This window comes from Trachypithecus francoisi, unplaced genomic scaffold, assembly GCF_009764315.1.
Source record: "Trachypithecus francoisi isolate TF-2019V2 unplaced genomic scaffold, Tfra_2.0 Lachesis_group8, whole genome shotgun sequence".
In the NCBI taxonomy this organism is placed as follows: domain Eukaryota; kingdom Metazoa; phylum Chordata; class Mammalia; order Primates; family Cercopithecidae; genus Trachypithecus; species Trachypithecus francoisi.
The window spans coordinates 93,410,640-93,438,151 of record NW_022681473.1 but is presented as its reverse complement, the minus strand read 5'-3'; the positions used below and the strand labels follow the sequence as shown (position 1 = coordinate 93,438,151).

The following is a 27,512-nucleotide window of genomic DNA, read 5'->3' as shown; positions in this document are numbered from 1 at the left end:
TTTGGATTATAGTCAAGTGCAAAATATTTAAAAGGAAAATATACAGGGTGGAAGGCAAGATGACCTACTACATGCAACCAGGTGGAACAACTCACACTGAGGGGCCAAGAAGACTGGTGGGCCCTAACAGATCTTCAGACACCAAGAGTGACACAGGGAAGACACAGAGGCTGGGTTGAAGGAGGAGAAAGCTGGGAACCCTACCCAGAGCTATTGCACACCTGGACTTGTTCCTGGCCCTCAATGGCTTCAGGGACTAGGTGAATTGAACTGGCAAGATGCAACCTTTTCTCGCCATAGGCCTCTGGAACCCAGGCAGGAAAAGACCCCTCAACCACCACAGACACTTAAGTGGGCAGGCAGAGGGGCTTAGAGAAGTGGTAGGGGCAGCAAGCCAGCTGATGTGGAGCCCAGGGGGTTTGGTACCAGAGTATGTGCAGCAGAGCTGGCCAGGGATGGCTATTTCCCTAGGCTCAACTTGCTCCCACTGGAAACTTTAGCTCTAAGTGAACTGTTTGTCCTGAACTCTGCAGGGCACTCTTGCCCATTAGACTAGCTGTTTTAATCTGAGCACCCCTTGGTCTGCTGGTATCTCTGGAAGCCCCAGTCTGGCCACGCCTGCTTGCAGGGCAGCCTCAGGTGCCCAGGGGTCCTGCACTGGCAGACTGTGCATGACTGGCGGAGAGCTCCAGCAGAGCTGTCTCCATAGCCATGCACTAGCCCAAACGCTCCCTCCCCACAATCCAGCTTCCCCACGATCCACAGCAACTCCACACATCTTTGCGGTGCATGTATGCATGGCCAGCTTTTGCTTTCCTTGCCCTACCAGCACGTGAAAGTGCAGTCTGCCCAACCTCCCACCACCCACCGCCATTGCAAAAAGAGCCCTGGCAGGCAGAGAACCAGCTGGCCCCACCCCCGTCAGTGGCTGACTTTTGCGCTAAGATTGCCACTGGAATGGAACTAAGCGCAGATAAGAGAGGATTCTCCCCAGACCTGAGTGACCACGCCTGCTTGCAGGGGCACAGAGAAGGCACACACCTTCACCCACAGGGGCCCTGCCCTTGAGCCAACACCACTTGCAGTGTGATCATGCACACAGTCACCAGCAGGGGCTCCCCACGCCCTCCCCACAGCTGCACTGCCTCCCCCACCTTGGTTCATGCAAGCAGAAAGGTAGGCACTCTGGTACCATTTAGTACCCTGACACAGCTGCTGCTGCCACTGCTGCTGGGACGTGCAAACAGGGATGAATCCCACTGTAACCGCACTATGAAACCCTTTGGCTAACACCACCTATCCGAGGTCAGTGACCAGCGGTCACAGAGCACCTTGCCCCTCCCACCCCACCCACCCCGACTGCCCTATGTGTGGATTCCTAACCACAGTGGATGCCTAACCCCAAGGAGCCAGAGATCAAAGTTGGGGCCCAATACGACTCCCCAAGAGTTAGGCCACACAGACCAGGATATGGGAGATGAGCGCTGGCCTACTAAAATCTTCCAGAAACAACAGCAGTTAACTAAATCCACCTTAAACCTCAATCAAACATTCAATGTCATTAAATAGAATAAAAGGAAAAACAAAAGAAACATCGAAAGGTGAGCAACCTCAGAAACCGAAGATAGATAGGCCCAAAAAGATGAGAAAGAACCAGCCCAAGAAACCGGAAAGCTCAAAAGGACAGAGTGCCTTCTTTCCTCCAAACAACCGCATCACCTTTCCAGCAAGCAACCACACTGAGATGGGCGAAATGACAGAAACAGAATTCATAATATGGATAAAGAGGATAATAGAATTCAAAATAAAGATCATTGAGCTACAGGAATACACTGAAAGGCAATCCAAGGAAGCTAAAAATCATGATAAAACAATGCAGGGACTGACAGCCAACCTAGTCAGTATAGAGAAGAATGTAACTGATCTGATACAGCTGAAAAACTTACTACAAGAATTTTATAATGCAATCTCACGTATTAATGGCAGAATAGACGAAGTGGAGGAAAGAATCTCAGAGCTTGAAGACTTTCTTTTCTGTTTTTAAAAATTTTACTTTAAGTTCTGGGATACTTGTGCTGAGCGTGCAGGTGTATTATGTAAGTATACATGTGCCATGGTGGTTTGCTGCACCGATCAACCCATTATCTAAGTTTTAAGCCCTATCTGCATTAGGTATTTGTCCTAATGTTTCACTCACTTTTTACCCCATACTCCAACAGGCTCCAGTGTGTGATGTTCCCCTCCCTGTGTCCATGTGTTCTCATTGTTCAACTCTTACCTACGTTTGAGAACATGTGGTGTTTGGTTTTCTGTTCCTGTGTTAGTTTGCTGAGAATGAGGGTTTCCAGCTTCATCCATGTCCCTGCAAAGGACATGAATTCATCCTTTTTTTGTATCCTGAGACTTTGCTGAAGTTGCTTATTAGCTTAAGGAGCTTTTGGGCTGAGACGATGGGGTTTTCTAAATATACAATCATGTCATCTCCAAACAGAGGCAATTTGACTTTCTCTCTTCCTATTTGAATACCCTTTATTTCTTTCTCTTGCCTCTTTGCCCTGGCCAGAACTTCCAGTACTATGTTGAATAGGAGTTGTGAGAGAGGGCATCCTTGTCTTGTGCCAGTTTTCAAAGGGAATGCTTCCAGCTTTTGCCCATTCAGTATGATATTGATATTGATTCATATTCAGTATGATATTGGCTGTGGGTTTGTCATAAATAGGTCTTATTCTTTTGAGATACATTCCATCAATACGTAGTTTATGGAGTTTTCAGCATGAAGGTGTGTTGAATTTTATGGGAGGCCTTTTCTGCATCTATTGAGATAATCATGTGGTTTTTGTCATTGGTCCTGTTTATGTCATGGATTACGTTTATTGATTTGCATATGTTGAACCAGCCTTGCATCCCAGGGATGAAGCCAACTTGACTGTGGTGGATAAGCTTTTTGATGTGCTGCTGGATTCGGTTTGCCAACATTTTATTGAGGATTTTTGAATCAATGTTCATCAGCGATATTGGCCTGAAATTTTCTTTTTTGGTTGTGTCTCTGCCAGGTTTTGGTATCATGATGATCCTGGTCTCATAAAATGAGTTAGGTAGGGGGTCCCTCTTTTTCTATTGCATGGAATAGTTTCAGAAGGAATGGTACTAACTCCTCTTTGTACCTCTGGAAGAATTTGGCTGTGAATCCACCTGACCCTGGGCTTTTTTTGGTTGGTAGGCTATTAATTACTGCCTGCCTAATTTCAGAACCTGTTACTAGTCTATTCAGGGGTTCGATTTCTTCCTGATTTAGGCTTGGAAGAGTGTGTGTGTCCAGGAATGTATCCATTTCTTCCAGATTTTTTAGTTTATTTGCGTAGAGGTGTTTACAGTATTCTCTGATGGTTGTTTGTATTTCTGTGGGATCGGTGGTGATATCCCCTTTATCATTTTTTATTGCATCCATTTGATTCTTCTCTCTTTTCTTTTTTATTAGTCTTGCTAGCGGTCTATTTTGTTGATCTTTTCATAAAATCAGCTCCTGGATTCATTGATTTTTTTTTTTTTTGAAGAGTTTTTCATGTCTCTGTCTCCTTCAGTTCTGCTCTGATAGCTGTTTCTTGTCTTCTACTAGCTTTTGAATGTGTTTGCTCTTGCTTCTCTAGTTCTTTTAATTGTGATGTTAGCGGGTCGATTTTAGATCTTTCCCACTTTATCCCGTGGGCATTTAATGCTATAACTTTCCCTCTAAACACTACTTTAGCTGTGTACCAGAGATTATGGTACGTTGTGTCTTTGTTCTCATTGGTTTCAAAGAACTTATTTATTTCTGCCTTAATTTTGTTATTTACCCACTAGGCATTCTGGAGCAGGTTGTTCAGTTTCCATGTAGTTGTGCAGTTTTGAGTGAGTTTCTTAATCCTTAGTTCTAATTTGAGTGCACTGTGTTGTGACAGACTATTTGTTATGATTTCCGTTATTTTCCATTTGCTGAGGAGTGTTTTACTTCCAATTATGTGGTCAATTTTAGAATAAGTGTGATGTGGTACTGAGAAAAATATATATTCTGTTGATTTGGAGTGGAGAGTTCTGTAGATGGGGTGGAGTTAGGTCTGCTTGGTCCAGAGGTGAGTTCAAGTCCTGAATAACCTTGTTAATTTTCTGTCTCATTGATCTTTCTAATATTGACAGTGGGGTGTTAAACTCTCCCACTATCATTGTGTGGGAGTCTAAGTCTCTGTAGGTCTCTAAGAACTTGCTTTATGAATCTGGGTGCTCCTGTACTGGGTGCATATATATTTAGCACAGTTAGCTCTTCTTGTTGCATTGATCTCTTTACCATACGCAATCCCCTTGTCTTTTTTGATCTTTGTTAATTTAAAGTCTGTTTTATCAGAGACTAGGATTGCAATCCCTGCTTTTTTTTTTTTTTTTTTTTTTTTGCTTTCCATTTGCTTGGTAAATATTCCTCCATCCCTTTATTTTGGGCCTATGTGTATCTTTGCACGTGAGATGGGTCTCCTGAATACAGCACACTGATGGGTGTTGACTCTATCCTGTTTGACAGTCTGTGTCTTTTAATTGGGGCATTTAGCTCATTTACATTTAAGGTTAATATTGTTATGTGTGAATATGATCCTGTCACTATGATGCTAACTGGTTATTTTGCCTGTTAGTTGATGCAGTTTCTTCATAGTGTTGATAGTCTTTACAATTTGGTATGTTTTTGCAGTGGCTGGTACTGATTTTTCCTTTCCATATTTAGTGCTTCCTTCAGGAGCTCTTGTAAGGCAAGCCTGGTGGTGACAAAATTTCTCAGCATTTGCTTGTCTGTAAAATATTTTATTTCTCCTTCACTTATGAAGCTTAGTTTGGCTAGATACGAAATTCTGGTTTGAAAATTCTTTTCTTTAAGAATGTTGAATATTGGCCCCCACTCTCTTCTGGCTTGTAGGGTTTCCACAGAGAGATCTGCTGTTAGTCTGATGGGCTTCCCTTTGTGGGTAACCTGACCTTTCTCTCTGGCTGCTCTTAACATTTTTTCCTTCATTTCAACCTTGGTGAATCTGATGATTATGTGTCTTGGGGTTGCTCTTCTCGAGGAATATCTTTGTGATGCTCTCTGTACTTCCTGAATTTGAATGTTAGCCTGTCTTGCTAGGCTGGGGAAGTTCTCCTGGATAATATCCTGAAGAGTATTTTCTAACTTGGTTCCATTCTCCCTGTCACTTTCAGGTACATCAATCAAACGCAGATTTAGTCTTTTCAAATAGCCCCATAATTTTTGGAGGCTTTATTTGTTCCTTTTCATTCTTTTTTCTCTAATCTTGTCTTCATGCTTTATTTCATTAAGTTGATCTTCAATCTCTGATATCCTTTCTTCCGCTTAATCAGTTCAGCTATTGATACTTGTGTACGCTTCATGAAGTTCTTGTGCTATGTTTTTCACCTCCATCAGGTCATTTATGTTCTTCTCTAAACTGGTTATTCTAGTTAGCAATTCCTCTAAACTTTTTTCAAGGTTCTCAGACTCCTTGCATTGGGTTAGAACACGCTCCTTTAGCTCGGAGGAGTCTGTTATTACCCACCTTCTGAAGCCTACTTCTGTCAATTCATCAAACTCATTCTCTGTCCAGTTTTGTTCCCTTGCTGGCAAGTAGTTGTGATCCTTTGGAGAAAAAGAGGTGTGCTGGTTTTTGCAATTTTCAGCCTTTTTGCACTGGTTTTTCCTCATCTTCGTGGATTTATCTACCTTTAGTCTTTGATCTTGGTGACCTTTGGATGGGTTTTTGTGTAGATGTCCTTTTTGTTGATGTTGATGCTATTCCTTTCTGTTTGTTAGTTTTCCTTCTAACAGTCAAGTCCCTCTGCTGCAGGTCTCCTGGACTTTGCAGGAGGTCCGCTCCTGACCCTGTTTGCCTGGGTATCACCAGCAGAGGTTGCAGAACAGCAAAGATTGCTGCCTCTCCTTTCCTCTGGAAGCTTCGTCCTAGAGGGGCCGCCGCCAGATACCAGCTGGAGTGCTCCTGTATCAGATGTCTGTCGACCCCTGCTGGGAGGTGTCTTCCAGTAAGGAGGGACGGGGGTCAGCCACCCACTTGAGAAGACAGTCTGTCCCTTAGCAGAGCTCAAGCGCTGTGTTAGGAGATCCGCTGCTGTCTTCAGAGCCAGCAGGCAGGAACCTTTAAGTCGACTGATGCTGCGCCCACAGCCGCCCCTTCCCCCAGGTGCTCTGTCCCAGGGAGATGAGAGTTTTTTTTTTTTTTTTTTTCTTTTTTTATTTTTTATTATACTTTAAGTTCTAGGGTACATGTGCATAACGTTTATATCATGTATAACTCCCCAATGCATTCCCTCCCTCCTCTCCCCTCCCCATGATAGGCCCCAGTGTGTGATGTTCCCCTTCCCGAGTCCAAGTGATCTCATTGTTCAGTTCCCACCTATGAGTGAGAACATGCGGTGTTTGGTTTTCTCTTCTTGTGATAGTTTGCTAAGAATGATGGTTTCCAGCTGCATCCATGTCCCTACAAAGGACGCAAACTCATCCTTTTTGATGGCTGCATAGTATTCCATGGTGTATATGTGCCACATTTTCTTAATCCAGTCTGTCACAGATGGACATTTGGGTTGATTCCAAGTCTTTGCTATTGTGAATAGTGCCGCAATAAACATACGTGTGCATGTGTCTTTGTAGTAGAGTAATTTATAATCCTTTGGGTATATACCCAGTAGTGGGATGGCTGGGTCATATGGTACATCTAGTTCTAGATCCTTGAGGAATCGCCATACTGTTTTCCATAATGGTTGAACTAGTTTACAATCCCACCAACAGTGTAAAAGTGTTCCTATTTCTCCACATCCTCTCCAACATCTATTGTTTCCTGACTTCTTAATGATTGCCATTCTAACTGGTGTGAGATGGTATCTCATTGTGGTTTTGATTTGCATTTCTCTGATGGCGAGTGATGACGAGCATTTTTTCATGTGTCTGTTGGCTGTATGGATGTCTTCTTTTGAGAAATGTCTGTTCATATCCTTTCCCCACTTTTTGATGGGGTTGTTTGTTTTTTTCTTGTATATTTGTTTGAGTTCTTTGTAGATTCTGGATATTAGCCCTTTGTCAGATGAGTAGGTTGCAAAAATTTTCTCCCATTCTGTAGGTTGCCTGTTCACTCTGATGGTAGTTTCTTTTGCTGTGCAAAAGCTCTTTAGTTTAATGAGATCCCATGTGTCAATTTTGGCTTTTGCTGCCGTTGCTTTTGGTGTTTTAGACATGAAGTCCTTGCCCATGCCTATGTCCTGAATGGTACTACCTAGATTTTCTTCTAGGGTTTTTATGGTATTAGGTCTAACATTTAAGTCTCTAATCCATCTTGAATTAATTTTCGTATAAGGGGTAAGGAAAGGATCCAGTTTCAGCTTTCTACTTGTGGCTAGCCAATTTTCCCAGCACCATTTATTAAATAGGGAATCCTTTCCCCATTTCTTGTTTCTCTCAGGTTTGTCAAAGATCAGATGGCTGTAGATGTGTGGTATTATTTCTGAGGACTCTGTTCTGTTCCACTGGTCTATTTCTCTGTTGTGGTACCAGTACCATGCTGTTTTGGTTACTGTAGCCTTGTAGTATAGTTTGAAGTCAGGTAGCGTGACGCCTCCAGCTTTGTCCTTTTGACCTAGGATTGTCTTGGCAATGCGGGCTCTTTTTTGGTTCCATATGAACTTTAAAGCAGTTTTTTCCAATTCTGTGAAGAAACTCATTGGTAGCTTGATGGGGATGGCATTGAATCTATAAATAACCTTGGGCAGTATGGCCATTTTCACGATATTGATTCTTCCTATCCATGAGCATGGTATGTTCTTCCATTTGTTTGTGTCCTCTTTGATTTCACTGAGCAGTGGTTTGTAGTTCTCCTTGAAGAGGTCCTTTACATCCCTTGTAAGCTGGATTCCTAGGTATTTTATTCTCTTTGAAGCAATTGTGAATGGAAGTTCATTCCTGACTTGGCTCTCTGCTTGAGAGTTTTATCTATAAGCTCCTGACTGGAGGTGTTATCTATAAGCTCCATACTGGAGGCCTTTCTTTCAGAGATGCCCTGCCCAGAGAGCTTCTGAAGGATTTAGTCTGTATCTCAAATAAAGATCCTCAACAAAATCACAAAAATTACTATCCTGTTCTAAAAATATATTAACTGTATATTTTTCAACATTGTCTAAGAAGCCTATATAATTGAACCATAATAATTCTATCTCTCTCAATTAATTGCCTTTACAAAGTTCTTCTTCAACATTATGTCTTAAGCTATACCCAAAGATTGCTATTTAAAAAAAAAAAAATCCTGGCCGGGTGTGGCGGCTCATACCTGTAACCCCAGCACTTTGGGGGGCTGAGGAGGGCAGATCACATGAGGCCAGGAGTTCGAGACATGGTCTTGAACTGACCAACATGGTGAATCCCTCTCTCTACTAAAAATACAAAAGTTCGCCAGGCATGGTGGTGCATGCCAGTAGTTCCAGCTACTTGGGAGGCTGACGCAGGAGAATGGCGTGAACCCATGAGGCAGAGCTGGCAGTGAGCCAAGACTTCGCCACTGCACTCCAACCTGGGCAACAGAGAGAGACTCTGTCTCAAAAAAAAAAAAAAAATTCTAAGTAAAAAAAGGCCTCTGTGTTTTCTAATATTTAAAATTTCTAAAATACTGTCCAATGTGTGTTCTCTTCTGGAACATACGTAATATGAAAACTTCTGTAAAAAACTTCCTTCATAACTCAGGCTCAAACACTAGTTTACTTCCTAATGCTAACAACGCAAAATAATTTTGTTCCTCAACCCCAGAGACATTGGACAATGTCCACAGACATTTTTTTATTCTCACAATTGATGGGAGGGAGTGCTGGAAGGCAAAGATGCTGCTAAACATCCTAAAATGCACAGAACAACATCCCACACAACAAAGAATTATGTAGCCCAAAATGTCAGTTGCTGAGGATGAGAAAGTCTAGCTATATAATGAGCTACATAATCCACTGTCATTATCTCTTTTGGTGACCACTGGAATGTTTAGAACTAAGTCAGCTAACCCAGTGTTTGCTCTCCCCTCTTCATTTGTCACTTTTTTTCCCACTACAACCAAGAATGCTATAAGACATTCCAGTTAAATTTTCTGGAAAAATATGAGAAATACCATTTTAATACCTTTCCAGTAGGGAAAGAGTTATACTATAACTATAAATATTATGTTAAATCACAGAACAAGTAGCATTTTATATTTGAAAAATATGATGCTTCTTACCTTAAATAGACAACGACATATATATTCATATACCATATGTTTTAATGAGCTGATAAGTGACTGGATTCTCTGTTCTGTATTTTCAGAAACCTGTAGATTACAATTAGAAATTCATTAGGAAATTTATAAACATTTAAAAAGTACTTCTATAAATTGTTCCTCCAGATTCAAAGCTGATTCTGAAATAAGTATATTTTACCATCAAATTCAAGGGACTAAACAAGTGCTTTAAACTTGAACATTAATATAATATAAAAAAAGACATACCTTTCTTTAATGTATAGAGTTAAAGCTTTCAACAAATGAAAATTACAGTCAATTCCCAATAATGCAACATAAGTTGAATTTTACCATATCACTTTGATTCCTATTGGCATTAAAAACACTATCTACATCAATCTAGGTTAAGGCCATTTTAATTATTTGTATTATAATTATCAATCCAACCCTAAAACAATATGACAAGAATACCTTATAAAGAATTTTCTCATTCTCAATATGGGAACCTCAATGATCTTAAATCATGGGCTGCAGGATGAATAAGGATGAACAATAACTTTGAAATTGATGCTGTAAAAACTCACATACAATTTTAGTTTTTGATCTGATATAATAATTCCATTTTGCAAGACTGTAATAATTGAAAAACATGTTATTAGTGTTTATTTCCTTTGATTAAAGAAAAATTGTTTGGTATAGAAATGCAGGAGGGGAAGGTTGTTCAACCTGTCCTTTTCCCTTAGTGTGATGTAAGTTTTACATCTCAGAGAGCATTTGGAGAATACATGACTTGCAAAGATCAATTCTGGTCTAACAATTAAACTAAATTTGCTTGCTTCCTTATGATTTATAAATTAATACCAAGAAAAAAACCTAGTAAAACAATTTTAATGGCTTAGAAAAATACATCCAGGATCAGCAGAGAAATGTGTGAAGTTGGTTTAAAGAAAGCATTATGAACTGGAACTCAGATGTACTAATCGTAGGCTTCTAGCCTTGTAGTAGTGTGTTCTAACCAAGACAACTAATCATTACTTTAGATAGCAAATAGTTGTATTCATTTCACTACATGTTAACAAAGATCACATGTGAAATTGAGACTTGGATTTCCTAAAAGTCACTCTATAATAAGACACAGTACTGTACCTACAAGATCCAGGAGATTTTCTAAACAACAGAAAGAAAGTTTTGTACTCTACATAGATTTGTGACTGCTTCAGCCAATACAATACAGCAGAAATGACACAGACCTAAGGCTGCGTTTTAAAAGGCTATTCAGTTTCAGCCTTATTCACTGAAATACACAGTTAGTGCCCTGAGCTAAAAAATAAGAAGTCCATCCATCTACTCAGTGCTGGTAAAAAGCCAAGCCTCCTGCAGAGGTGCTGCAGTTGGCAGTCCTGTCACCAAGTCCTCCCACCCACAGCACCAGACGGGCAAGTGAAGCACCTGCCTTAGCCCCTCAACTCTCAAGTCCTCCCAGCTGAGGTCCTAGACATTGTGAAACAAAGAAAGTCATCCCTGCTGAGTCCTGACTAAATTTCCAACAGAATCAATAAGCATAAGAAAATGGTTTTAACCGGCCAAGTTTGGGATTAATACGATACTCAACAGAAATAATTAGAACAATGTGCATATATAGGAGGTGGTTAAATAAAGTATGGTATAGCCTCACCATCTCTTAAAAACATTAAGTTTATATTCACTGATAGGAGAGTTGTCCATAATACACTAATACACTTTTAAAAGCACAGTATTGTATCTTTTAGTTAAAACAATTTGTTACCCTTTAATATATCCTTCTCTCCATTAAAATACATGCTTGATAAAGCAGTGGACACTTGTATCCCCATTATCTGGAAAGTTACGGCCTTAAACAACAAGGACATATAATAAAATGTTAAATGTTGTTTTCCCCAGGTAATGATATTATGGGGATAATTCTTATTTTTATACCTTTCAGAATCACTGGGTTTTTAAAATGATTATCAATTACTTATTCATTTATACTCAGAACATAAACTGTTTTCATTAAAAAAACTGTCACATTGGGACACCTTGTTAACAATATAAAAAGAAATTAACTAACTAATTTCTTTATATAGCTTAAAAGTGTTACATGTGGTCTTTTGGAACATAATTCTATGAAAGTTTGCTTAATAATTTTTATTATAAATTAAGTACTCTCCCTAGTAAAGTGATCCCTGTAATTCAATGTCAGGTATAGGGTAACCAACAGCTTACCTGTTTGTTTTGTAGAGCTCGTTGGAAAAGTCGGAGAAAAGCAGCCAAACTAAAACGGTACATGTTATTAATTTTGGACAAATCAGAAATAATGAAGTACATCTTGCTGGCACTCTCAGCCAGGGGGAGATAGGCATCCCGTTCCTATGGATCAAGAGATCGGTAGGGGATAGGGTGGAAACACCTTAGAATTAGTGCTTTACTGCCACCTAAAGACTACAATGCACATATCTACCCAAGTAAAAAAAAACCTTACTTTTCTATACACATAAAACAAATGAAGATGATGAATCATGGTTTCTAACTAAAAAAGATAGCAAAATCTAGTTTTTCTTCCTCATTTTTATAAAACTGCAGACAATATATGTCTTAGTCTATTAAGGCTACCTATAACAAAATACACTAAATTGGTTCTGCTTTTATATAACAGAAATTGCTTTCGCCCAGTTCTGGAAGCTGGGAAGTCCAAGATCAAGGTGCCAACAGATTTGGTGTCTGGTGAGAGCCTGTTTCCTGGTTCACAGAAAGAACTGCTTCTTGCTGTGTTCTCACATGCCGGAAGGGGCTAACAAACTTCCTTGGCCCTCTTTTATAAGGTTACTAATCCCACTCATGAGCGCTCTGCCCTCATGACCTTGTCACATTCTAAAACCTCCACCTCTTAATACTATTACACTGGGGATTAGATTTCTACATATGAATTTTGGGGGTGATGAGGACACACAAATATTCAGACTATAGCAATATATTTTAAATACCTTTCTACCTGTCAGTTGACAGAGCTAGAAGGGGTTCACAGATTGGTCTTAATGAGGACCAAGAGCACTAGTATCAGGGGAAAGTGAGTAAGATGAAATGGTAAATATTTGTGATCAGAGAATAGATAATCCAATTTTACATTTCAAAAGAGAATCAGTTAAGGTAACGCAAGATAGCATAGCACTATTAGGCTATCTCTGATGTGGAGAAAAGTTCGAACTGAGTATAGAATGGGTGACAATAAGAACACTGATGGAACTAGAGGTAGAGAAGACAATTCTAACAGGTGTCCAAGTTAGGACAATAAAGTACCCAGCACTGTTCATTGTAAGCATGAAAACAGCCAATAACTATAGCTTAGGGCTTATAACCCTTTTAATTAGTATATTTAACTTGCCTTAACATAAGAAAAGTTCTAAGAATAGCAAAGATATTCTGTAATACTCATTTTCAATATACTCATTTCCAATTTCAGTACAAAATTGCAGCTCTATCTTAGATCTAACATTATGCCAGAAATCAGTAGAAGGCATCAGGGTATATTGACAAACAGTCCTTATCCTCAATGTGCCAACATCTGAATTCCCTCTCTACAATAATTAGAATCAAACCCAACGTTCTGATGTTTTTGAATAGCTCTTTTTAACATCATCTTTCCCCTGAGGACCTGATTCTACATTTTCTATCATATTAACCTAAATGTTCAAGAAAACATAATACAAAATTACAAAGAGAAGGAAATAATTACTTGATCAAGGGAAATTTGGAGTTTGTAAGATTCTTTAAGTGACTCTTGAATAACTGCACTGCTTGCTTTTGTCTGATTCAAAGACTCAATCAAATCCTTATTTTCCAAAATATTGCCTTGAGATGTGGCAAGTGTCTGTAGGGAAAGTTAACAATATGAACATCATTATACATATAAAAATAACCAATTAAAGCAAGCCCATATTAACTGTCATTCATTTGATGTTTATGGCAACTTACGTTATTTTAGAAGAATTTCAACATTTTATAGCCCTCTTAAAGTTTTATTCTATTTTTATTATAGCCTTCTTATATCAAATGAATTAATAAATTATTTTATGAAACTATATCATTATCAAACATAGCAAGGTATTAATTTTGTCAATTTAATAAAAAATAAAAACGACTTAAAGTTACAGATTTAGTCATAATTTCCTGCTTTTAATGCTTCTTGAAATCATGAGCATATAATTAAATAATAAAACAACACAAATTAGTTAAAAATTGCTTGTCTTAAACATTGCTCATTAAGATCTTGTATTCCAAAAGAAAACTCCCCTTATTGTTAGAATTTTGACTGTAAGATATACACTAATATGCCTTTGGAAAAAAAAAATCTGAAGATACTATTAATTTTCTAAACCCTACTATATGTATTCATTAAAAAAGGTAATATGAAAAAATAACCTAAATAGCTAGACTTTTACCTCTAGAAGAGATTCTTCGAGCTTTGCTAGCTGTATTTTCTTATCTTCTTCCTGTTGTAATAGTTTTGTTTTCTGTTCTTCTAAATCAGGTTTCTCATGCTGAATGGTTAAAGCTAAAAGCTTGGGAAAACAAAAAGACAAGGTACTTCTGGCAATAAGGCTTACAACAAAATAAAAACTTCCTGCAAACAGGCCTTGTGTTTGACAGACTATTAGAAATATGATACTACGTTATCTCATTTCATTCTTTCTAACTAAATATGAGATACCTTCAACAATTACATTTGATGAAAAAGCGACAAAACAAATAGTTAAGCTGATCAGCAAAATATTAACTACTGTAGAAAAGCTGTAAGAAAGTGCATTACTTAACATATCAATATGTAATATTTAGTTTTAAATTAAATATACTAAATTATGAGGGCTAGTATTTTTTTAATAGTAAGTATTCACATTAACAAATAAAAAGGGCCGGGCACAGTGGCTCACGCCTGTAATCCCACCACTTTGGGAGGCCGAGGTGGGCGAATCACGAGGTGAGGAGTTCCAGACCAGCCTGGCTAACATGGTGAAACGCCATTACTACTAAAAATACAAAAAAAATTAGCCAGGCATGGTGGTGGGCGCCTGTAATCCCAGCTACTTGGGAGGCTGAGGCAGGAGAATCGCTTAAACTCGGGAGGCAGAAGTTACAGCGAGCCAAGATCGCGCCATTGCACTCCAGCCTGGGCAACAGTGCCAGACTCCGTCTCAAAAAAATAAAAATAAAATAAACAAATAAAAAGATAAAATACTATGTCATCAAAACCACAATGAGATACCACTTCACTCCCACTAGAATGACTACAATTAAAAAGATACATAACAACCAGAGTTGGCAAGGATATGGAAAAACAGGAACCCTCCTACATTACTGGTGGGAAAGTAAACAATGCGGCCACTTTGGAAAGATATGTTTGTTTTTCAAATTGCCAAACATAAAGTTACCATAAGACCCAGCAATTCCACTAAAAAAAACATTGAATTGTACATTTTAAATCAGCAAATTGTATGGTATGTACATTGTGTCTGTTAAAGCTGTTATCTGTGAAGCTGTTGAAAAATGCTGTCAAATTGTTAACTCTGAATACTAAAATAGAGAAAAACATTGGTAAAAAATACGTAATTCAAAATCTGCTGTAAAAACATCCTCATTTAGTTCTTGCTAAAGTAAGACCTACATAGCTCCTTTTTGCAACTACTGTGGAGATCTTTTAGATAGAAGGAGCAATTCTGTCAATTAATTCTGCCAAGTTTTAAGTGACTGTCACATTGTTTTATTTAAAAGAAGTATCAAGTCAATCAAAAGATATTGTTCATAAAAATATACTTGACGAGTCATACATATGCAAAGAAATATTTTGAAAGAACAAAGTAAAAAATTACAATCAAGTAAAAATTGCAGCAAATATGTATGCCATCAGATAAATCAAAAAGATGAAAAAATCTACTATTGTTAGATGAGTAAAAAATAGAATGATACTCCAAAAGTCAACTGGCATTATATATTTAAAGAGGAAAAATGAGTTAGGAAACATATAAGTATGGACATGAAAAATCATTTTGAAATTTATGTAATAATTCTAAATTGTAATGAGCCATCTGAAGATAAATAGACTTCAAAGATGCCATGTGTTCTAATGGTTAAAAAAATGCTGGCTCAGGAATCAAAGACTGTTAACTAGCTGAACAAGTCAATTAGCTACACTTTTCACAATTAAATTTCAGTTTTCAAACCAAAAATATAACGCAAATTATCTTAATCTCTATGATCCATCAATCTCTCAAATTCTACCATATATAACAGAAATAAACTTTAAAATTAGAGTTATATTAAAAGAAGCAGCAATTTGACATTAACATTAAATGTATAGGTCCAATACATATGACAAACGAAATAAGCCAGAATGCTTCACTCCAACATACAAGTATATTTTCAACATCATAAATTTAAATACTAAGTAGTCTAACGAAATAGCTTTTAACTCAAAATGTCTAATAAGTATATAAAGCTCCTAAGGAGTCCACGGTAAATTTTTATTATCTGTGTATACCTGCCCTCGTAATCCACTTCTTGTTGTAGTAAAGTTAACCTCAGTAACAATGGAAGCTGCATCCGGTGGAATAAAAGGATTTGGGTTTCTTGTTGACAAAAAGAGGCGGAATTCTTCATTGTAGTCAATAATTTTGTCACCTATTTGTACCACATAACGTGGTCCTATTTTTTAAAAAATAACACAATTAGTTGGTCTGAATCTTCTGTATTTTGCTACACAATATTTGAAAATATAATTTTAAAGTACTTCTAAATATAGGCTTTTCAACAGAGTCTAAAACAGTAAAAGTTGGGCTACCTGAGATACTGTTAGCAGAATGTTCTATTAATCAGCACTTATGCAAGCAATGATAAATAATATTCACTAAGAAGATCCTGGGATACTGAAGTACCCAAGGAATATCTATTCACATCCAGTATGGTTTTAACATTAATATGTTTCATATTACAAATTTCTCTGAAATGGCTGATTATAGATGACAAAAATAGAAATCCTCAATTATATCTTTACTTCTGAATTCATCATTTTAAAAGTGGTTATTGCACTAGTATTTAAGATACAGTATTTGAAAACAGAATGATGGTTAAAAAAACAAAGATTACCAACATGTGTAAACTGAAAAATACACATTATCAACAAAATGAAAGAGCAACCTACAAACTTGGAAAGAATTATTTATAAACCATACATCAGATAAGGGGTTAACATCCAAAATGTATAAAGAAAAAACTCATACAACTCAATAGCAGAAAGACGAATAACCTGATTAAAAAGCAGGCAAAGGACCTGAATAGACATTTCTCCACAACAGCTACATGAAAAGATGCTCAACATCACTTATCATGAGGAAATGCAAATCAAAACCACTATGAGATATCACCTCACACCTGTTATGATGGGTATTATCAAAAAGACAAGAGATAACAAATGTTGGTGAAGGTATGGAGAAAAGGGAATTGTTGGTAGGAATGAAGACCAGTGCAGCCATTATGAAAAAAAATAGGAAGGTTCCTAAAGAAATTAAAAATAGAACTACCACATGACCTAGCAATCTTTTTTCTGGGTATCCGCCAAAAGGAAATGAAGTCACCACCTCCTACAGATATCTGCACTCCCATTTCTTCACAGCATTATTCACAGCAGCCAAGACATGGGAACAACCTAAATGTCCATCAACAGATCGGATAAAGAAAATGTGGGTCAGGTATGGTTGCTCATGCCTGTAATTGCATCATTTTGGGAGGTTGAGATGGAAGGACCACTTGAGACCAGAAGTTCAAGATCCATCTGGGAAACTTACTGAGAACTCATCTTTGCCAAAAAAATTTTTTTAATTAGCTAGGCATGATGGTATGTGCCTATAGTCCAACATACTCAGGAGGCTGAGGCCAGAGGATCATTTGAGCCCAAGAGTTCGAGGTTACAGTGAGCTGTGATCACATCACTGTACTCACTCCTGGGCAATAGAGTCAGACCCCGTTCTAAAAAACAGAAAGGAAAAGAAAAGAAAACATGATGTGAATACACAAACACCCACACACACACAGTGGAATAATATTCAGTCATAAAAAAGAAGTAGATCCTGCCATTTGCCATAACATGTATAAACCTGGAAAACATTATACTAAGTAAAGTAGGCCAGACATAGACAGAAAATTGCTGCTTGATCTCAAATATACAGACAGAGAATAAAATAGTATTTACCAGGGGTAGGTAGCAGGCGAACGAATGAGGGGATGGGAGATGTAGTCAAAGAATACAAAATAGCAGATATGCAGGATGATTAAGTCTAAAAATCCAATGTACAACATCAGGACTATAGGTAACAAAACTGTATTGTATTTGGGATGTTTTGCTAAAAGAGTAGAGTTTAGCTGCTCTTCAAACACAAAAAGGGGGCTAGCTGTGTAAATTGATAGATACGTTAATTTGCTTTACTACAGTAAAGCATTTTATGATCTATATGTATCCCATAATATAATGCTGTAAACCTTAAATATGCACAATAAAATATATTTAAAAAAACACACCAACAAAAAAGTTGAAAGTTAAAGAATGGAAAAGTACATACCATGTAAATACTAGCCGAAAAAGTTAGTGTAACCACTCTAATATCAGACTCTAAAACTTGAAACATTTCTAGAGATAAAGAGCATTTCATAATGATAAATAAGACAACTGAATAGAAAGATAACACATTTCCAAAAATGTATGCATCTAATAACAAAGCTTTCAAAATATTTAAAACGAGAACTGATAGAACTAAAAGACAAATTCAAAATCACAGAAACTTTAGGATATTTATCTGAATATATGATAAAGCAAAGAGAAAAAAAGAAGTTAGGGCATAGATTTGAACATCACAATTAACAAACTTGACACTATTAATTAACCTGTACAGAAAATTAAACCAAGGAAGAGCAAAATTCATACAATTTTCAAGTTTCATGAAACATTTATAAAAATTAACCAAATGCTAGATCAGAAAGACGGCTCAACAGAATTCAAAAAATTAAAATACTTTACAATAAGTTCTATGACTAAGTGGAGATAAGCTACATATCAATAACAAATATGTAACTAGAAAATCTCCAACCACCTGAAAATTAAACAACAAAATGCTAAGTAATTTATGAGTCAAAAAAAGAAACTAAAACCTGGGTAGAAAGATGAAGAAGGGCTTAAAGGAAAATTAATAGACATAAATGCATATATTTGAAAAAAGAAAAGACTATCAATATTTTGATTTTCCATTTCAAAAATCTAGAAAAGACCAAATAAAATCTGGAGAAAGTAATAGGAATGAAACAATAAAGAGCAACATCAATATTAAAATACAGTACAGAAAATCAACATTAAAAGTTGGTTAGCTACACACAGACTTGGGAAATATGGGAACATTAGATAGTGGAGATTCCAAAAGTGAGGGTGGATCACGGGCTAAAAAACTTCCTCTTGGGTACTATGTCCACTATCTGGGTGATATGATCAATAGAAGTCCAAACACAGCATCATGCAATATACCTTTGTTAAATAAACCTGCAAAAGATTAGTAATATTGATAAATCCCTATCAAGACTAATCCATGAAAAGGATAATAAAAATTATCAATATCAGGAAAAGTGAAACACCATTACAAAGCCAACAGACATTGAAAAGATGAGAATATTATTTAAAATATATACTATGTGATAATTTCGATAAAACAGACAATCACCTAAAAAATATAACATAACCAAAGCTGACAGACACACAAAAAAACACAATACGAGCAAAACAAAATAAACCCGGTGTTTAAAGAGCCATAGCTCACATTTACCAGCTCTTTACAATGAAAGATAGAACATCATGGGAAATTGTGCATTGTGTCAGTAAAAAGGAATTAATAGAGGCTTCTTAATAGGATTTTCGCTTGTGTTAGGTGATTTATAAATAATTCAAGAAAAATGTACTTGTCCTGGGAACTGGGTATGATCAGAAAGGGCAAACAATGGTTTGATATCATAATTTTTATGTAGGAGGTAAAAGAAATGGAGTGGGACTAAAGTGTAATTGGTAAAGAAGCAGGAGTCATATTAACTGGGATAAGAGAATGTTTGGTTATTTTTGTGTTATGGAAAGTATTCCTGTTTTTGGTGCTCAAACATGACTGTGGTCAGAGAGTGACCTCTCTAATGTTGGTGTTTTGTGAAATGATTTATGTTCAACAGGAGTACACAAAAGCCAAGCTATTAGAACCTGGCCAGATCTCAGTCTAGAGTAGTTAGGTGCTACTTTTTTTCTTTCTCATTTGCTCAAAGTACAAAAAAAGCAAAACTTCTCTATGCTCTTATAAGTTAGGAATGTGGTTATCCTTGTGGAGCAGGGGTGTGCTAAATAAGAGGGCTTCTGGAGTGCTAATAAAGCTGTTATGTCTTGGTTTGGGTGTTTATACAGGTGTATTCAATTTGTAAAAACTCAGTAGCTATAAATTTAGGTATTATTTTCTTTCTGCATATTTATATTTACATAAAAAATTAAAAAATAAATGGTGTTCTTTGGTGAGTAGAACTAGTCATGGGAGGGGAGGAACAGAATGCTGCTGCACTTCTGTATCATTTGACTTTATAACCCATGCGCGTACTACTTTGATACAACATTTTTGAAAATATTTTAAAATAAATATTTTATTGTCTAAAAAAGACTCTTCAGTGTAAGTCTCATCTCTTACAGAAAATATCAAATGTAGAACTAGAGAGACCAACACAGTCTTAACTGTATGAATTCTTAATTTACATTGGAATTAACTTGTGATGCAGTTAATTTTGATTACTTTTTTCCTCTGAACACAAAATCTGTGTTGTACTTTAGATAACTAAAGACAGAATGATTAGGTACAGGTACAAGATTTGGTCTCTGGATCCTTGCCAGGGAAAGTGCCAATTTACATGGCTATTGTTGTTTTCTGAACCAACATCAGGCTTGGGTATTTTTTGTTGTTGTTGTTTGTTTTTTTCAGTCAACATGTATAATAGAATGAATATTTGGGGTGCTTGGATACATGAATATATTTAGATACATTCATAGTGATATCTTTGGTTACTTCTATAACAATCAGATAAAGATTCAGGCAAGATCAACCTATAAGGTATACCCAAACACTATCAATATTTACAGCTGAAAGAAATGTATTATGACAGAAAGTGAAAAAGAATCTGTGTTTTTACACCAGGCAGGGGTGCTCCACAATTTCATCTGTCTGAATTTTGGAAACTAATGCTGCTTGAAGGTTTACTATGACCATTCAAATTTAAACCAGGCAGTGGCCATCATAGATTCCATAGTACCTGACATAACAATGACTATAAAAACTGCTGTCATAACTGATACTTAGTATGTAGACTGGGATATTGTTAATCATTAATAATTATTTATTTTTTATATTCTTTTGGGAAGAAGACCAAAATCAGTTCAGCTATTATAAGCAGGACACCTTTATAGGTCCAGACTCTTCAGAAATATATTATCAACTGAGTTAGATGAATTCAAGTACCATGAGAACCTCTACATAGGTCCAAATTCCATTCCATTATATAGATACAATTTTGATAATGGTCTCCAGTGGGAAAACTTTTCACATCGTATTGCATACCACTCAGGCACAACTAACTCAAGATGAATGGGACTTAATTAAAGGCAAATCTAAATCTCTGGCACCCAAAGAAGGAAATAAAGATTTCACAAAGAGATACCCCACAGCCCATTATAGACAAACTGCTTACTTTACAGCCACTGAATACAAAGAAAGAAAGATAACTGACATCTGAATACCCTCTTGGTCTATAAAAAGCAGCATGTTCCATCCCTGGAAATTTTACCATAGCCCGTATATCTTGTACACAAATGTGGCTAGGTTTAAATCACAGCCCTTGCAAGAGGCAGCTTTGGAAGTAATTGAGGCAACTGTAAATCAATCCTTGTCTTTGGTTCCTATATCCTTCAGGTACACAGAATTACAGATATCTACAAATAATCTCACAGATGAGCAAATCCAATGCAATGCTCTACCCATCAACTAGCCACAAGTACAATTTCTGGCAATCGATAGCATTGGATATTCTGTACAATGAGCTCACTTCAAGTAGTGTTCCTGGCTAGAAAATATGCCACTCTGAGACCAACTAAAATATACCTGTCCAGAGACTCATGGGTTGGAATTAGGGAACTAGCTTAAGGTCTCTCAACCTTAGCACTATTGACAATTTGTGCTGAGAAATTATTTGTTGTAGGTAGTTGTCCCGTCCATTTTAAGATGTCTCTAGCATAGTGGCCCTCCACTCCAGCTGTGACACCCAAAAATGTCTCCTGACATTGCCAAATATTCTCTAGGAGACAAAACTGCTCCTAACAGAAAAACACTGATCTACCGGTCTTCGGGCCATTGGGTCACCCAGATGCAATCGGACTACGAAAGACACATCCATATGAAGAAATACCTTTTGAAAACAGAGACAACAATCAATCACAAATTTAACCTTTATGTTGCTTATACATATATGCCTGTCTCTGAAGCACTCATGCCTAAAGGGAGGCATCTGGACTGAAAGAACCAACCACAAATGTTTAGCTGTCATCTCTAGTATAATTCCTGGTTCCATACTCAAACTCAACATGGAAATAAAACAACCATAAAGGACTGGAATGCTTAATAAAAAATACTTTTGATGTCTACTGTTCATAAAACTTAAAACTATTAGCCAACTACACTAGCCTCTACCTGAACAACTTCTATACAGTTAGCTGGTCCAATTGTCTTCAACTATTTACCAACTGCAAATTGCCACGTCTACCTTCTGCCTTGGCTGAGCTCCTAAGCACATAGGAAACAAAGTTGAAAAAAAAAAGAGAGAGAGAGAGAGAAAGAAAGAGAATTTGAATTGGACCATTTAGTCCATTTACATTTAAGGTTAATATTGTTATGTGTGAACTTGATCCTGTCATTGTGATATTAGCTGGTTATTTTGCTCGTTAGTTGTTACAGTTTCTTGTTAGCATCAATGGTCTTTACATTTTGGCATGTTTTTGCAATGGCTGGTACCTGTTGTTCCCTTCCATGTTTGGTGCTTCCTTCAGGATCTCTTGTAGGACAGGTCTGGTGGTGACAAAATCTCTAAGCATCTGATGAAACTTAGTTTGGCTGGATATGAAATTCTGGGTTGAAAATTCTTTTAAGAATGTTGAATATTGGCCCCCACTCTCTTCTGGCTTGGAGAGTTTCTGCCGAGAGATCTGCTGTTAGTCTGATGGGCTTCCCTTTGTGGGTAACCCGACCTTTCTCTCTGGCTGCCCTTAACATTTTTTTCCTTCATTTCAACTTTGGTGAATCTGACAATTATGCATCTTGGAGTTGCTCTTCTCGAGGAGTATCTTTGTGGCATTCTTTGTATTTCCTGAATTTGAATGTTGGCCTGCCTTACTAGGTTGGGGAAGTTCTCCTGGATGATATCCTGAAGAGTGTTTTCTAACTTGGTTTCATTTTCCCACTCATTTTCGGGCACACCAATCAGACGTAGATTTGGTCTTTTCACGTAATCCCATATTTCTTGAAGGCTTTGTTCATTTCTTTTTCCTTTTTTTTCTCTAGACTTCTCTTCTCGCTTCATTTCAGTCATTTGATCTTCAATCATTGATACTCTTTCTTCTAGTTGATCAAGTCAGTTACTGAAGCTTATGCATTTGTCACAGATCTCTTGTGTCATGGTTTTTACCTCTATCAGTTCGTTTATGGCCTTCTCTGCATTGATTATTCTAGTTACACATTCTTCCATTCTTTTTCCAAGAGTTTTAGTTTCTTTGCGCTGGGTACGTAGCTTTTGGATAAAGAGTCAAGACCCATCAGTTTGCTATATTCAGGAGACCCATCTCACATGCAGAGACACACATAGGCTTAAAATAAAGGGATGGAGGAAGATCTACCAAGCAAATGGAGAACAAAAAAAAGCAGGGGTTGCAAACCTAGTCTCTGATAAAACAGACTTTAAACCATCAAAAATCAAAAGAGACAAAGAAGGCCATCACATCATGGTAAAGGGATCAATTCAACAGGAAGAGCTAACTCTCCTAAATATATATGCACCCAATACAGGAGCACCCAGATTCATAAAGCAAGTCCTTAGAGACTTACAAAGAGACTTAGACTCCCATACAATAATAATGGGAGACTTCAACACCCCACTGTCAACATTAGACAGATCAACGAGACAGAAAGTTAACAAGGATATCCAGGAATTGAACTCAACTCTGCACCAAGCGGACCTAATAGACATCTATAGAACTCTCCACCCCAAATCAACAGAATATACATTCTTCTCAGCACCACATCACACTTATTCCAAAATTGACCACATAGTTGGAAGTAAAGCACTCCTCAGCAAATGTACAAAAACAGAAATTATAACAAATTGTCTCTCAGACCACACTGCAATCAAACTAGAACTCAGGACTAAGAAAATCAATCAAAACCGCTCAACTACATGGAAACTGAACAACCTGCTCCTGAATGATTACTGGGTACATAACGAAACGAAGGCAGAAATAAAGATGTTCTTTGAAACCAACGAGAACAAAGATAAAACATACCAGAATCTCTGGGACACACTGAAAGCAGTGTGTAGAGGGACATTTACAGCACTAAATGCCCACAAGAGAAAGCAGGAAAGATCTAAAATTGACACCCTAACATCACAATTTAAAGAACTAGAGAAGCAAGAGCAAATACATTCAAAAGCTAGCAGAAGGCAAGAAATAACTAAGATCAGAGCAGAACTGAAGGAGATAGAGACACAAAAAACCCTTCAAAAAAATCAATGAATCCAGGAGTTGGTTTTTTGAAAAGATCAACAAAATTCATAGACCGTTAGCCAGACTAATACAGAAGAAAAGAGAGAAGAATCAAAGAGACACAATAAAAAATGATAAAGGGGATATCACCACCAACCCCACAGAAATACAAACTACCATCAGAGAATACTATAAACACCTCTATGCAAATAAACTAGAAAATCTAGAAGAAATGGATAATTTCCTGGACACTTACACTTTCCCAAGACTAAATCAGGAAGAAGTTGAATCCCTGAATAGACCAATAGCAGGCTCTGAAATTGAGGCAATAATTAATAGCCTACCAACCAAAAAAAGTCCAGGACTAGACGGATTCATAGCTGAATTCTACCGGAGGTACAAGGAGGAGTTGGTACCATTCCTTCTGAAACTATTCCAATCAATAGAAAAAGAGGGAATCCTCCCTAACTCATTTTATGACGCCAACATCATCCTGATACCAAAGCCTGGCAGAGACACAACAAAAAAAGAGAATTTTAGACCAATATCCCTGATGAACATCAATGCAAAAATCCTCAATAAAACACTGGCAAGCTGAATCCAGCAGCACATCAAAAAGCTTATTCACCATGATCAAGTGGGCTTCATCCCTGGGATGCAAGGCTGGTTCAACATATGCAAATCAATAAACATTACTAATCCAGCATATAAACAGAACCAAAGACAAAAACCACATGATTATCTCAATAGATGCAGAAAAGGCCTTTGACAAAATTCAACAGCCCTTCATGCTAAAAGCTCTCAATAAATTCGGTATTCATGGAACATATCTCAAAATAATAAGAGCTATTTATGACAAACCCACAGCCAATATCATACTGAATGGGCAAAAACTGGAAGCATTCCCTTTGAAAACTGGCCCAAGACAGGGATGCCCTGTCTCACCACTCCTATTCAACATAGTGTTGGAAATTCTGGCTAGGGCAATCAGGCAAGAGAAAGAAATTAAGGGTATTCAGTTAGGAAAAGAAAAAGTCAAATTGTCCCTGTTTGTAGATGACATGATTGTATATTTAGAAAACCCTATCATCTCAGCCCAAAACCTCCTTAAGCTGATAAGCAACTTCAGCAAAGTCTCAGGATACAAAATCAATGTGCAAAAATCACAAGCATTCTTATACACCAGTAACAGACAAACAGAGAGCCAAATCATGAATGAACTTCCATTACAATTGCTTCAAAGAGAATAAAATACCTAGGAATCCAACTTACAAGGGATGTAAAGGACCTCTTCAAGGAGAACTACAAACCACTGCTCAGTGAAATCAAAGAGGACACAAACAAATGGAAGAACATACCATGCTCATGAATAGGAAGAATCAATATCATGAAAATGGCCACATTGCCCAAGGTAATTTATAGATTCAATGCCATTGCCCCCATCAAGCTACCAATGACTTTCTTCACAGAATTGGAAAAAACTGCTTTAAAGTTCATATGGAACCAAAAAAGACCCTGCATTGCCAAGATAATCCTAAGTCAAAAGAACAAAGCTGGAGGCATCATGCTACCTGACTTCAAACTATACTACAAGGCTACAGCAACCAAAACAGCATAGTACTGGTACCAAAACAGAGGTATAGACCAATGGAACAGAACAGAGCCCTCAGAAATAATACCACACATCTACAGCCATCTGATCTTTGACAAACCTGACAAAAAGAAGAAATGGGGAAAGGATTCCCTATTTAATAAATGGTGCTGGGGAAACTGGCTAGCCATAAGTAGAAAGCTGAAACTGGATCCTTTCCTTACTCCTTATACGAAAATTAATTCAAGATGGATTAGAGACTTAAATGTTAGACCTAAAACCATAAAAATCCTAGAAGAAAACCTCGGTAACACCATTCAGGACATAGGCATGGGCAAGGACTTCATGTCTAAAACACCAAAAGCAACGGCAACAAAAGCCAAAATTGACAAATGGGATCTAATTAAACTAAAGAGCTTCTGCACAGCAAAAGAAACTACCATCAGAGTGAACAGGCAACCTACAGAATGGGAGAAAAATTTTGCAATCTACTCATCTGACAAAGGGCTAATATCCAGAATCTACAAAGAACTCAAACAAATTTACGAGAAAAAAACAACCCCACCAAAAAGTGGGCAGAGGGTATCAAAAGAAGACATGCATACAGCCAACAGATACATGAAAAAATGCTCATCATCACTGGCCATAAGAGAAATGCAAATCAAAACCACAATGAGATACCATCTCACACCAGTTAGAATGGCAATCATTCAAAAGTCAGGAAACAACAGGTGCTGGAGAGGATGTGGAGAAATAGGAACACTTTTATACTGTTGGTGGGATTGTAAACTGGTTCAACCATTGTGGAAAACAGTATGGCGATTCCTCAAGGATCTAGAACTAGAAATATCATATGACCCAGCCATCCCATTACTGGGTGTATATACCCAAAGGATTATAAATCATGCTGCTATAAAGACACATGCACACGTATGTGTATTGCAGCACTATTCACAATAGCAAAGACTTGGAATCAACCCAAATGTCCATCAGTGACAGACTGGATTAAGAAAATGTGGCACATATATACCATGGAATACTACGCCGCCATGAAAAAGGATGAGTTCGTGTCCTTTGTAGGGACATGGATGCAGCTGGAAACCATCATTCTCAGCAAACTATCGCAAGAACAGAAAACCAAACACTGCATGTTCTCACTCATAGGTGGGAATTGAACAATGAGATCACTTGGACTCTGGAAGGGGAACATCACACACTGGGGCCTATTATGGGGAAGGGGGAGGGCGGGAGGGATGGCACTGGGAGTTATACCTGATGTAAATGATGAGTTGATGGGTGCTGACGAGTTAACGGGTGCAGCACACCAACATGGCACAAGTATACATATGTAACAAACCTGCATGTTGTGCACATGTACCCTAGAACTTAAAGTATAATAAAAAAAAAAAAAGAGAATTTGAAGAAGTATACCTTGCTCTTCTATGATCAATAAATACTTAAGAAGATTTTTGAAGAGCATAAATTTATAGAAGAGAAGTACATTCTATTCCTGTATTTATGTCTGCTTTAAACACAGTAAGTAGAAAAGCAATTCGTATATCTTAGATTAAGGACACTGGGATGTAAACAAACTTGGCACAAACTTTGTTTTATGTGTTCTAGGACTACCATCCTCTGTCCCCAGAGTTAACGTATGATGAAAAAATGGCAACTCGTGTAATTTATCACTCTTGAAAAGGACAATATCTGGGATATACACAAAGGGAATTATAAACTAGAGTGACATGAATACACCCAACCCTGGAGAGAAGATGGA

The 27,512-nt window shown here is 37.4% G+C and overlaps 1 protein-coding gene across 1 annotated transcript in view; it reads right to left on the bottom strand.

Moving 5' to 3' along the window:
- DYNC2H1 (dynein cytoplasmic 2 heavy chain 1) overlaps positions 1-27,512 on the bottom strand; it is a 386,039-nt gene that overhangs the window by 216,739 nt on the left and 141,788 nt on the right. Inside the window, exons 66-70 of the mRNA XM_033204903.1 lie at positions 15,823-15,986; positions 13,730-13,849; positions 13,024-13,158; positions 11,517-11,660; positions 9,273-9,362 (exon numbers count right to left, since the gene is read on the bottom strand). Of these exons, the coding sequence (XP_033060794.1) occupies positions 9,273-9,362; positions 11,517-11,660; positions 13,024-13,158; positions 13,730-13,849; positions 15,823-15,986 (653 nt within the window). The remainder of the gene's footprint in view (positions 1-9,272; positions 9,363-11,516; positions 11,661-13,023; positions 13,159-13,729; positions 13,850-15,822; positions 15,987-27,512) is intronic.